Consider the following 13112-nt stretch of genomic DNA (forward strand, 5'->3'; position numbering starts at 1 on the left):
ACTTCCCTTTACTTCCCTGTGTTGTTAATACGGAATCTGTGCGGCAAGAGCGATGTTGTACTTTTCATGTGGCCTGTGCCTTTAAAAATTGCGTACCTGTGACGTAAGGCTCGGAGGGCGTGGCCGGCCTGTGAAATGTCAGGGAGGAATGGCGCTCGGCGCGGTATTTTGAACAATCGCCCTTTCCTTTCCTCGTTTTTTCTCGAAACGTTGCCCTGCGCAAGATCCTCCGGTAAGCACGACTGACTCATGCCGCGCTCCGGAGTCCGCCACGCGGTATTCAGTGGGACGCTGCGCACTTGAGAATGTGTATGAATGTTGAGGTATAATGTTGGAGCTAGCTAGCTCAGGGTTAGCAAGCTCAGCAAGTTTGCTAGTACAGTTGTCCTGCCCGCTGGCGCTGGGCTGCTGGTTTGGAAGCTTCTAAAGATGGTGTTTTCGATGGTGATGATGATAAAGATGATGGGAAGCTAACGTTAGACGCCTGAGGAGCACAGGGGCCCAGATATTCCCTACAATTGAGTACATGTGACACAGTGTATGTAGAAACAAAGTTTCCTAATAAAAAGGTGGTGAACTCATTGAAAGTGTAAAGTAAAACCCTAGTTAGCTGAACACATAGTTGTTTTGATTGGACTACTGCACAGTACTCGTGCTTGTGTGCGCTGTCAAAAATTGTACCAGCACAGGTCACCACATACCTTCATTTCTAGCTTTCATTGCATAGGTACAAATGTGATGTGTTTTATCTGGGTCAAATAGACGCTGATAATATGTTTAATTGAAGCGTGTTATATATATATATATATATATACACATATTTATATTTAAACGGGTCAGGCCACACTGACTATAAGAAATAGCCCCTCTACATTCCGCTGGGAAATATAAAGGTGCAGTTGTGTTAAATGTTTCAGACCAAGTGTACATCTAAAGTGACAGGGAATATATTGAACGCTAGCATTGTTTACGTTGCCAGAGTTTAGTGTTTGCTTATACTTCTCATTTAGCAGCAACTGTTCCTCTAAGCTATTGTGTGACTGCTTTGTTTGATATAATTGCGTGCGGATGGCATTGCCCACTGAAAATAAGGCTAAAATGCAACGCCTCATCCTTTACAGCTCAGCGTTAGCCGGGGAGCTAACTGAGCTGATGACGAGGTAAAAATGGCGGATCTTTCGAAATCCAACCCCAGCCTGAAATAGAAACGCAGCCAGCAAACAGCTTGTCGTATTTTCCTCACCCTTTGACCCCATCGGCACTGGTTGTATGGTGTTTTAATGAATATGAATGCGTGCAGCAACGTTTTCTAATGGACGTGAAAACAATAGGACCAGCTTGCTGTTCGTGTGTGCGTGTGTTTACAATAGGGTGGGTAGTGTTCATACGTGTGTTTCGGTGGATTAATGTTGAGTGGAGTGCAGCAGGACAAAGATACGCCGTGGCCTAGTGAACCCACGATCAGCTGTCAGCTCCCGTCAAAATCACTAGGAGTTTAATGTTACTCACGCACAGCAAACTTATGTATTGATTAAGTCTCATGTGACTGTTGAAAACTTATTCACAGATGTCAATAAACCGCAGTGTTTTGTTTTTCTGTGGCCATGGCTAACTCGCTACCTGTTTACATTTTTTTTTATTTTAATTCATGTAATGTTGTTTTTTGTCTTTGTAGTCTCTTTTTACTGATTGTACACATGTATATAACAGTAAATGTGCAGGGAAACATTATTTATTTCCCCAACTCGCTCAAAATATTCCCACCAACTCAACCAAGAACTAGTGAAAGCATTCAGATAGCTCAAATTAGCATGGAATAGAGCTGCAACAATTATTCGATTAGTTGATTATCGATTGAGTGTTTTTTCAATTAATAAAACAAGCTTTCTGATTTTCAGGTTTGTGGACAAAACGAGATATTTGAGAATTAATGTGATTATTTCCAGGTTTCATAAATGCCGATCAACATTTTCAGATACTTTACGAATCAATCCAGTACTTGAATCATTGAGAAAATAATTGACAGATTAATCAATTATGAAATTAATCGTTAGTTGCAGCCCTAGTATGGATCAAGATCTGTAGTTCCTCCATACTACACAGTAACTGACGTATGTGGTAGTATTGCACTACTGACATTTATAGTACAGTTATTAACAAAAACATGAAAAACTCCCCTACTTTACATGATTAACAACCAGTAAAATCCTGACTGTACATATCTGTATCGCTGTTTACATTAAAACTTCGCTTATTAAGAAAACACACATTAGGTTTATTAGGACATCAGGTAGTCGATTATTGTTATTACCCAATAATTGGGCCAGAAAAATATTGACTACACAAATCTATTTTAATTAATTTACTTTTTTTTTTTTTTACAAAAAGCTTAAGCAGATTTGCTAAATTTTACAGTGACTTTAAAAAATAATTGTGTTTCTCCTTCATGACTAGTAGAGAGCTGAGACGTTGCAAGCATGGATGTGGTGTCACCAGAGCTCAACAGCCTCCTGCCTGATGAGATCATGGATACTGAGTCCATAGAGGAGGTCCCCCAACCTAACACCACCACAGTTCAGTCAGAGACCAGTGATGACACATCGGTCCCAATGGAAACGGATACACCCATGGCTGCAGAGAAGCTGAGTATATGTTCAGGTGCTGCTTCATCGGAACAGACTCGGTCTCTGACCACCACCTCCACAGACTCTATACTTGGCAGCAGCTCAGAGGGTCAAATCTTAATTTCCAGTTCACCACCATCCCTTCTTACCCTCAAATCAGCCCTGGCTACATCCACAGCCTCTACCAAGACTACAGACAGTGTGACCAGTACAACCAGCGTCTCTACAAGTGGATTACAGAAGCTCACAGCTCCCTTCACCATCTCTCCCGCAAACCACCAGATCATACTCAACAAAGTGGCCTCGTCTCAAGCCACAGAAGCGGCAAAGACTGCAGGCACACTGCCCCAAGTCATCAAGCAGGATGGACAAAAACTCTTGGTCACAACAATAGGAAAGACAGGGCAGCCTATAGTGCTGCAGCTGCCTCACATGGGCAACAGGCCTGGTGGTTCACAGACTTCAGGAGATGTGAAGTCTCAAGCTCCACAGTTTAAAGTGGTGACCATTGGTGGAAAAGAGCTAAAGCCAATGGTGAGCACTCCTGGAAACCAGTTGACCACTTTGCAGGCCCAGCAGCTGAAGACGGTACAGGTACTGCTCAGTTTGTATTACACTTTAAATTGATGCATTGTATGTTCATATAATTTTATAATTTCAATTTAACTTTATTGGCATTTTGTCACGAATAACAGAATGAAAGACTATCTTTGGTGTCCAATACAAAATAAATGTCATAGATAAACATATCAAATGTTTTGAACACTTGTCTGCCGGACTGGTGGAGAAGGGTTGGGCACAGATTGTATCATAGCATTAACTTTGTAATATATGATACTGATTAAAAAGGTAGTAAATGTAAGTCACTCCCTCATGCACCATTGTGAACTTAGCTTGCTAATAACAATTGGATGATATGTGGTCAAATTAGTCTTCATCCTTGTGTTAACACATATTGTCCAGAATGGTCCATATTAATAAGTAATTCAATAATAATGAATTTTCATTTGGCTAAATGTAACCAGTTGACATTAAATACAGTTTTAGTTACTGTAGTCATATGATTTGAAAACAAAATGTCTGTTTTAAAACAGAACAGATTTAATTTATTATTGTATAAAAATAATAATTGTGCTTTTTTTTGCTTGTAATGTGACTCAATTGAAAAGGTTGAATATTTTGTTCATTGGCAAATCAAATCTTTGTCTTCAAAGACCTTAGCAATAAGAACATGTCAGTGGAAATAATTTAGTTATCAAGATTTTACTTGACCCTGGAAGGAAGTGAATTAAAACGGTTGAATTAGTAGATCAGTATTGATTTTACTGACTGTTTCCACAGATAGCGAAGAAATCACCAGCATCGTCAGCTGCACCAATTAAGTTGTTCATCACAAAAACTGTCAACAGCAAAGGCCTGACACCACAGACGACAGTTCCTGCTGGTTTTGCTGGTGAGGATGTTTGAATCATTTTTGCATCATAATTGAACTCTGCTTTTTTTTTGTCTTTTAGCAAGACTTCTTTTTTCTATTTTTAAGTACTGAAATGTCAGCTGTTGTTACAGGACGAGTTGTGACACAGACTACCCCAGTGATGCCCCCGAGGACCATCACTCTGTCTGACACCCACAGCGCGAGTATACAGAGCATTCCTGGCAAAAAAATAGCTATTTCACCCCTCAAGACTCCCAGCAAGGTTAATTTTACACCATTCTCTTTTTTCCATCATATTCACAGTAAATTAAATTTATATAAATTTAATAGATTTTTCTGTAATGTTGGTGAAATTAAATTGAAAGTTTTCAGAACACAACTGAAACTTCTACCGCAGTTTATGATTACAGTACAGTGCATGTCATGGCCCTGCACCTGATAAAACGATGCATTTCAGTCCATTTCTGCAAAACTACTCTTTAATCATTGTTTAATATCTATAATATAAAAGTGAAGGACAATAAATCATTGTCGTATGAAACCAGCAGTTTGAAAAGTTGAAATTAAAGGCTTCAGTGTTTAGCATTATGGATTATGCGGCATCTCTGACTACTACTGTCAATACATATTCATGTGTCTTTCTTTTAAGTTGGCATCCTTGCATTAGAGTGTAGAGTAGCTTTGGTGATGCCATTTCTATTGGCACATTAAATATGGAACTGAAGCTGGACTCAAAAAAAATATTTTGAAAATCAAATTGTAGTATCCTTCAAATAAATCTCAAGTATCCCCAAATAATTCAGCCTTATTTTCAGAAACCAGCTAAATGCAGTACAGCATCTACATTTCAGCAGGTCACTCACTGATACGTAGTGTATAAGTGAAACCCAGAAGTCTCAAGGGAATATTCATGAGATATTTTATGTGTTTAATAATTGATGAGATGATCCTACTTTTCTCCTCTCTACCAGGTAACTGTGGTATCTGTGGCCTCGCCGACCTCCAGCTCCTCTCTGAAGTCGGTGACGTTGCCTGTCAACGTAGCAATCAACCAGCAGATCCTTGCAGTCCAGCAATCCACGTCTGTTTCTCCGGTCAAGGTGGCCACCAGTCAGGCGACTGTACAGGTACATGCCTGTGTTGTCCACGTCAGTTTGAAGACATCAGCTCTGGAATAGAAATAGACTTCACAATCTGCTAAAGCCACAGTAGTGAAAGACGAGACACAAAAAACATCCACTTGCATGTCTGTAAATGTCAGTGTGTTCAATGCTCAGTGATCTTTTGCCATTTACACTTAAAGGTGGCTTTTTTTCCTCCCAATGTGGACATTTTCAGAATATTAAACCAGTGCAGTCTGTGTCTGTGGGGGGAGTCGCAGCCTCCCAGTTCAAGACACTCATCCCACTGGCCACCCAGACGAATGTTCAGCAGATCCAGGTGCCAGGAAGCAGGTTTCACTACGTCCGCCTGGTCACGGCAACCACAGCGAGCAGCACAGGACAGCCCAGTGGTCCCAGCACCAGCTCCATACAGACAGGTAAAAAACAAATCTCTGATAATAAGGCCATGTGGCACTTCATGTTGTTTAGCAAAGGCACATGTTGAAGCACCGCTGTGGCAGCATATGATGATTTACATCAAAGTGCCGTTTAATGAAAATCTTTCCACTTGGCAGCCATCTTGGGAACATATCCAGACAGCTATTTCAGACTGACGAGACCAAACTCAGGTCATGTAATTGTCGTCGGGAGCATAAAAACTATTTATATGCTATAATCAGTCAAATTTGAAAGAAATGCATAAATACATGAACGACTTTGCCACATAATAAGGTTTTAAACACCTTTATTTTCCACAAGTAATACTCTTACACTTTCAGCTCTCCCACCACAACATTTGAGCATATTTGTGCATAATATAAATATACTTTTTACAACATTTATGTGTCACCAAATATTATTTTGAATTGGTAAACCAGCCATTTCCAAGTGACATCTGTTTGATAAATAAATATCATTCATTGAATCTTGAATCCTGGAGATATTTCTTACCTGTGACCCACTCTCTGGGAATGATTCCTCTATAATTTCTCTGTTGACATCCCACAGCTAAACCTATGGGGGTCAGTACAGGAGCAGTGAGGATGTCTGTCCCTATCGTCCCAGCACAGACCATGAAACAGGTACCATTTTAACAGCATTTGTCATTAATGTTGACTGAAATGTTCCTTGAACTGCATTCATGGATCAAACTCCCCCATAGGTGGCACCTAAACCAGCAGCACAAGTAGTAACCACCACTCAGACCCAGCAACGCCTCATTATGCCTGCAACTCCACTACCCCAGATCCAGCCCAACTTCACTAACCTCCCTCCAGGAACCGTCCTGGCACCAGCTCCTGGGGGTGGGAACGTGGGCTATGCAGTAGTGCCGGCACAATACGTCACACAGGTTAGGGGGTCCTTTTGGTGTGTTGTTTGTAAATTAGATATACACTATGCATGTGTGAGGCCTTTACCATTGTGTCCTCTGCCCTCCTGTAGCTCCAGCAGTCACCGTATGTGACCCTCGCCAGCACTGGTTTCCCAGCGTCCAATGCTGTCCAGACTCAGGCCAGACTGCCACTTAATGGGTAAGAAAGGGGATGGACAATGATATCACTTGACTTCAAATTAAAAAGGAAATGAAACTCAAAATAGCATGTACTTCCTAATTGGTAAAGAAACAAAAAACTATTTTGGCTATGTGAAAACCTGCCACAATGTTTTTGAAGGCCCCTCTAGGGACAGGGCTATGGAAATAAGCAGCAGCTATAAATGCAGTCATGCATCACATTGGAGTGTTGTTGTGCAGTTCTGTGTATTTTATCCGTCTACCAAAATAAATTGGCTTAATGTTCAAGCATATGCCAAATAAAAATAGCTGTTCAGTTACATTATGTGTTGGCAGTGTCACATAAACCACAGTAAAACTGAGGACGTCCCCCACGTGTGATGACTGCCCAACAGTTAATTTTCCAGAAAGGTCCAACTGTAACAGATGAAACAAATCTCAGTGAAGCCGACACTACACTAACTTATCATTCATCATTCCTTACCAGTTGAACATAATGTGCTCTAATTAGCATTTTTGTTGGCCCATAGCATGTCAACAGCTGAGTCAACCTCAAGACCAAGGAAACCGTGCAACTGCACCAAGTCACAGTGTCTCAAATTGTGAGTATGACTCTGTGTTTTTCAAATGGTTGGAGATCAAGCTTGACTGTTTAATGAATACATGTGTAACCAAATCAAGAGTTATTTGAGTAAGTAAGCATAATTTTCTTTAAATTTCTGTCATAGCAAATATTTAAATTTATGAAGCTGCAAATTCGGAGATCTTGTTTTACTGATATAAAAAAAGCACTTCAGTTTAGACATATTAGAAAGCTGTCAATGAGTTCATACAATTGGATATATGTGATGCTCAAGTAAGTCTTGAATAAACCTGGTGTAATAGACCGTTTAACAGTTTATATTTGGCAACATGAAATAGATCAGGTTACTGGTTTTACCAGTAATCTCAAGTCCGATTCCACTCCAGATTTGAAAGAGCCAGGGTGATGTTTCTTGTTAGAAACTACCAAGCCAATAAAAATAACATTTATAGACTTGGTTAGGCTAAATTTGTGTATGCTGAAAACTACTTGCCTCTTTTCCCCAAGCCATGACCCAATTGAGACCATCATCTTGTTCTGTTTGCCGATAGCGCACACTGACATTTTTAACTTCTATACTAACTTTTGTTGTATCCTACGGTTCACTAGTCATCATCTTACAGTTAACGCACATTATACTTGATGTCTTGGCCGATCTTTTAAGATTACTTAAATCAGAAGGCAATGCTGAAGAAACTTCATGAAGCAAGTGTGTTTTTCTTTCTCTAGATACTGCGACTGCTTTGCAAATGGTGAATTCTGCAATAATTGTAACTGCAACAACTGCTTCAACAACCTGGAGCATGAAACAGAGCGTCTCAAAGCTATAAAGGTGAGGAGGAGGTTCATCGTGAAGACAGTTTGATTGCAGACAGGTGGATTAGTATCTGATGATGAATATTGGCTTTCACAGACATGTCTGGAACGAAATCCAGAGGCCTTCAAACCTAAAATTGGTAAAGGCAAAGAAGGAGAGTCAGAACGTCGGCACAGCAAGGGCTGCAACTGCAAAAGATCGGGTTGTCTGAAGAACTACTGCGAGTGCTATGAGGTGGGTTTTCACTCTGTGATCGTTTTCACACGTAATAGTCCGCAAGACTCGGTGCGATTTGGAACTCTGTTCAGTTGGGGGTTGCAGCATTCAGCCGGTCTGAGTTTGTTTTCACACTTTTGCACGTTAGTGAAACGAACCAAACCTTTTGAATAATGTATTCCCCTCTTCGCCTGAGGTGGTGCTGCATCAAGAATTACTGAAGGAGAAGCCACGACAAGACAAACAATGAACAAGAAAATTCGCTCATCCCTTGGTTAATGCTATCATTCTACACGTATGTTTTGGTTGTGTTGTACCCACGCCCTGTGTTGTAGTCCACTTCCTGTGCTTGGTTCACTTGAGGCGAACTGAGACTTGTGTTTTTAGGCGTACCAGAGTTTGCTCCTTTGATGTGCATAAGAGTTTGGTTGTGCTGTCACACCTCCCCAAACAAACAAACTAGGGTTTGTGTGAATGTACCCTGAGTTGTTTTGCAGCAAAGTATAAATGTATTTCCTTTCTTTGTTTCTCCCTTCCAACTTGCACCATTATTGACATTGTGTATATTCCTTTTGTTTCAACTGAAGGCGAAGATCATGTGCTCGTCTATTTGTAAATGCATCGGCTGTAAGAACTTCGAGGAGAGCCCGGAGAGGAAGACGCTGATGCACTTGGCGGATGCGGCAGAAGTGCGAGTGCAGCAGCAGACTGCAGCCAAGACCAAACTGTCCTCACAGATCTCAGACCTCCTCACACGGACGACGCCGGTTATATCAAGTGGAAGTGGAAGGTACTGTAACACATTTACAGCTCATATGAGATAGAGGAGCAACTCGGTCCCACTTACACTAACAAGCTAAAAAAGGTTTTTTTTTTTGGCCTCTAGTGGAACGGAGGCAGGACACACTTAACTCAATAAATGTATTCCCCACTAGTGCTAGACAGTGTTCCTACTGAATGGCGTTGAGGTGCTGTGCATGGATACGTGCTGGTGTCACCAACTCTGCTACTGGCTGATGACATGTTTGTCTTATGATGTATTTTCTCCCTAAGACTTTATTTTGGTTTCTCCACAGGCTGCCATATACTTTTGTAACAAAGGAGGTGCTGGAGGCTACGTGCGAGTGTCTGCTGGAACAGGCCAAAAAGGCTGAACAGACTCACCAGCCTCAGGCTGAAGCAGAGAGGCTGATCCTGGAGGAGTTTGGACACTGCCTCATGAGAATAATTAGTTCTGCGGGGAAAGCAAAAGCAGACTGTGCCTCCATTAACTGCTAGGCAGAGTGTTCCTGAGACCTTCCACTCTCTAACCCAGCCCTGTGGTGGCCACGGGAGACTCTGCACTCTGTCTCCGACCGCTGGTGTTTCTCTCCTGCAGTAGGAACAGGTCGTCTCCCTCATCAGAAGGCAGAACAATGACCTGAAAGTAAACAAATGTGTTTGCCTGGGCCAAGCTAAGGCCAGCTGGAATAATAAACACAGAACAGTTGTTTGCGCTGTTCTTAACTGAAGGACAAATGGACGCCACCTGTGGTGGCTCTGCCTTCAAAAACTGCTCCTCACACTCGTTCACCTGTCTGTGACAGACAGATATGACTGACCAGCCTAGTGCTGAGAAGAATAAACACATCTCTTCACTTTATTTTCCCTACAAGGCCATAAAAAAGCAAGTTTTTCACACCTCTGTTCTTCCTTTTATATTCTGTTTTTCCTTTTCTGTTCTCATGTTGATATTTTTTTTTTGAAAAGAATGCTTGTGATTTTTAATGTAATCAGTATTTTTGCCTTTTATGTAGACGAGCAGAACCTGTACCCTTTTGATATTTATTTTGACATGTATTTGTATTCAATCGAGAGCTAATATTGTGTGGCGTATAGTGCTACATACTGTTAATCATTAACCACAGCTAGGCTAAATTGTTTCAAAGAAAATAAGTAGCGGCAGTCTGGGGTTTTATCCTAAATGCAGTCGTGAAATGCACACACAATGCATTATATACACACATACACAGCACCGCTCACAATAGTTGACTTGAGTGGCAGAGGCACACACTGGTGCTGTTTTCCTGTTTTATTAGTCCCATGCTTTCTGGACATTAAAAAAAAACATCAACTCGGAAAATAACTGGTTAAGTGTTGTTTCTGATACTTCATCAAAACGAGAGACAACAAAGAGGTGAACTGCAGAACTACACAGATGAAAACATTTCTGCGCTGGGAAAGAACATGAGCGGGGATGATTATTATTTACTCATCATTTACGTTTGTCTTCATCAAACTCTCTACTGTCTGTTTGCGATACATTCAGGTGCCAGCTGTGTGTCATGCATCAAATGATAATTTTACATCAGTGATTTATTAATTTGCCCATTATTTTCTCAATTCTGTGAAAGAAATGCCCAAATGTTGCATCTTTAGATGCTTTGTTTTGTCTTTTTTTGTATTAATGTTATTATTATTGTAACGGGCTACTGCTGTCAATCAAATCCAATCAAACCAAACCACGTGATCATAAAGTCTAGAGATGCACAATATTATGAGCATGATATCAGTATCTTAGTCAAATATTGGCAAACATGCAAAAGGTCCCCTGATATGACTATGGACTAAAACAGCAGGGTAAATAATAGGCTGCTACCTAATTGACTTCTATACTTTTCTGGTTCTTTATTTTGCACAATGAAGAAGATCCATGTCTACATCTGTATGATATGCAAGATATTATGTTAATTTCACTAAATAGAAAGATGTGTGTATACCTGTGTATATATCGGTACAGGTCATCAGCCCGAGCGCCCCCAATACATTGGCATATCAGCTAAAAGTCCAATATTGTGTATCCCTAACACAGTCCTGATCAAATCAGATGTTCTTGATTTTTTGAAACCTCAAAATAATAAATAACTCTTAAAAGGTTAGTGTTACAGAAGGAAATATTTGTTATATTTATTTCTATCAACCTTTTTTTTAGTTATAGTGTTATTTTAATAGTCATTTAAAAACAAGAATTACAAATGTTTATTGGTTAAAGCTGCTCCATGGGTTACTAATGTAAAGCTTAATCAAGAAAATAAGAATTTTAGCTTCATCCAACTTAAATTATGGTTCATTAAAAAAAATATCTGTCAGGATTGTAAGGGTGTTCAAACACATTTGATAGAGTGATAAATAACTTGATTTGGTTGCACCTGAACATGGTCCAGACTGGTTCACACAGGGTTTGCCTCAAGTTGCCATTTAGGAAAGTCCATGTTTCTTTGTATTTCCACATTGTCTTCATATTTCAATTGTGGAGATTGTTGCTCAGTGACGGTAACACATTTATCTAAAGCTGCCAGTGAGAGAGAAGGATGAGCGTTTTTTCTTTGACAAAGAATGTTTGATATTCTTGTCCACACTCCTTACCAGTTGGTGGCGGTAGTGTACCATTATGTTGTCTGTTAACTGCCAATAAGAGTCCAACAAGAAAAGGAGAAAGACAAGTTTCTGTGCCGTATGACGTCGTTGTCGTATGCTGAGGACTTGACCTACAAGTAAGTTTCTGATAAGACACGTAAAACATTTACTCAGAAACGTGTTAAAGACATATTTTCATCAACCAAGTTACTAGTTGCTAACGACTAGCTAGCTTCGTAGCCCTACTTTACATTGAGGATGATTTTCGAACGAGGTTGGATCAGTAACGTTAGCTACATTTCTGAACACGTGGAGGTTGCAAAGGAAATAACTACTAGTTTATGCTGTTAATGTTGCGAAACCAGCACAATTGCTGCGTTACCACACTGAAGTCAAGACTTCGGCTAAATAACGGCACTTTTTTTGAAGTTTTATTAGTATTTAGTACAATTAAAATGTTTGCGTTTTGTGCAATATTAAGCAGTAGGGTAGTTTTCCACTATGTAAATGCACATTTAGTTAACATCTCACTCTTATAACGTCTTATTTTGACAGGTTGGCTGAAGGAAATTGCTTCCAGCTTGTGGACCAGACATTGTGTATGTATTGCAGTCATTTAGTCAATAACTTGAGCGAATTGCCATGAATCCCAATGATTATGTCAATCACTACCCATCTGACCCATGCCTATGTCTGGGGAAGATTATCTTTAAACTTCTGAATGAGGGTTTGGCATTGATGGAGCCTGCTGCTGGTGTTCAGTGTCTCTGATGTGGATCTAACTATGTTTCACTTTATCACATTTCAGGGGCGACCTGCTGAATTGACTACAGATGCCATTGTGACTGTCATACCAGTCTTGAGGTGGTGTGATTCCCCACACACACACACTTTTTTCAAAATAAAAGCAAACCATCTAGATGACAGTTGTTGTGTGTTTATTGCGTGGTTGGGTTGGACAATCTGTTTCATTTCTTTTTCTTACTATCTGTATTTAATCCCCTCAATGACAATGGGTGGCAGTTGTAAAGTGAAATAATTGTGCATTTTACTTATGTAGTGTACTTTGACTCAATATAGTGATGCCTTTAGTTTAAGAAGGAAATATGACATAACAATTTTTCAAGGCTATTGTTACTTTTCATATTAATGAATATTTGATATTTTCAAGTTCAGTGCAGGGAAAGTCGAAGTCCTTTTAAACTACATAAAAGTATACTCATGCAGATTGGTTTGTTTGCCAATAAGGTATTTTAATTCTATTATAATTATCAATGTGTAAACATGCTGGGGGTGTGATCGAACAGTTATTATTACTGTAGGGTTAGATACTGTACTATTTTATGGGAAATAAATGTCCAAGTCATGTATTATAAAATGCTGAAATACAGTGGATTATTAATGTAGATCACAGAGTTCAAAGGG

The 13112-nt window shown here is 40.0% G+C and overlaps 1 protein-coding gene and 1 long non-coding RNA gene across 4 annotated transcripts; both read left to right on the plus strand.

Annotated features, from left to right (window-relative positions):
* Positions 1-106: 106 nt before the first annotated feature.
* On the plus strand, positions 107-11220 carry lin54 (lin-54 DREAM MuvB core complex component). 3 transcript variants are annotated; one of them, XM_044012025.1, is made up of 14 exons: positions 107-232; positions 2455-3218; positions 3966-4077; positions 4179-4321; positions 5031-5186; positions 5398-5599; positions 6171-6244; positions 6325-6513; positions 6606-6694; positions 7206-7277; positions 7988-8090; positions 8172-8309; positions 8879-9081; positions 9368-11220. In XM_044012025.1, the coding sequence occupies exons 2-14, from the start codon at positions 2478-2480 to the stop codon at positions 9567-9569; spliced, it is 2424 nt and encodes an 807-aa protein (XP_043867960.1). In that variant the 5' UTR covers positions 107-232; positions 2455-2477; the 3' UTR covers positions 9570-11220. The 3 variants fall into 3 exon arrangements, with proteins under 3 accessions (XP_043867960.1, XP_043867962.1, XP_043867961.1); XM_044012027.1 differs by having other exon boundaries at positions 4191-4321; XM_044012026.1 differs by having other exon boundaries at positions 2458-3218.
* A 147-nt stretch (positions 11221-11367) lies between these two features.
* On the plus strand, positions 11368-12572 carry LOC122758470. Its single transcript, XR_006358152.1, has 3 exons — positions 11368-11824; positions 12243-12286; positions 12496-12572. It is a non-coding gene; the product is annotated as an uncharacterized LOC122758470 (long non-coding RNA).
* Positions 12573-13112: the final 540 nt, after the last annotated feature.

This window comes from Solea senegalensis, linkage group LG21, assembly GCF_019176455.1.
Source record: "Solea senegalensis isolate Sse05_10M linkage group LG21, IFAPA_SoseM_1, whole genome shotgun sequence".
NCBI lineage: Eukaryota > Metazoa > Chordata > Actinopteri > Pleuronectiformes > Soleidae > Solea > Solea senegalensis.

Excerpts from the sequence above, each read along its gene's own strand:
- lin54 (XM_044012025.1), top strand. The coding sequence starts at position 2,478 with ATGGATGTGGTGTCACCAGAGCTCAACAGCCTCCTGCCTGATGAGATC. Across the intron at positions 6,695-7,205 it reads GCCAGACTGCCACTTAATGG|CATGTCAACAGCTGAGTCAA; the intron begins GTAAGAAAGGGG and ends GTTGGCCCATAG. Across the intron at positions 8,310-8,878 it reads ACTACTGCGAGTGCTATGAG|GCGAAGATCATGTGCTCGTC; the intron begins GTGGGTTTTCAC and ends TTTCAACTGAAG.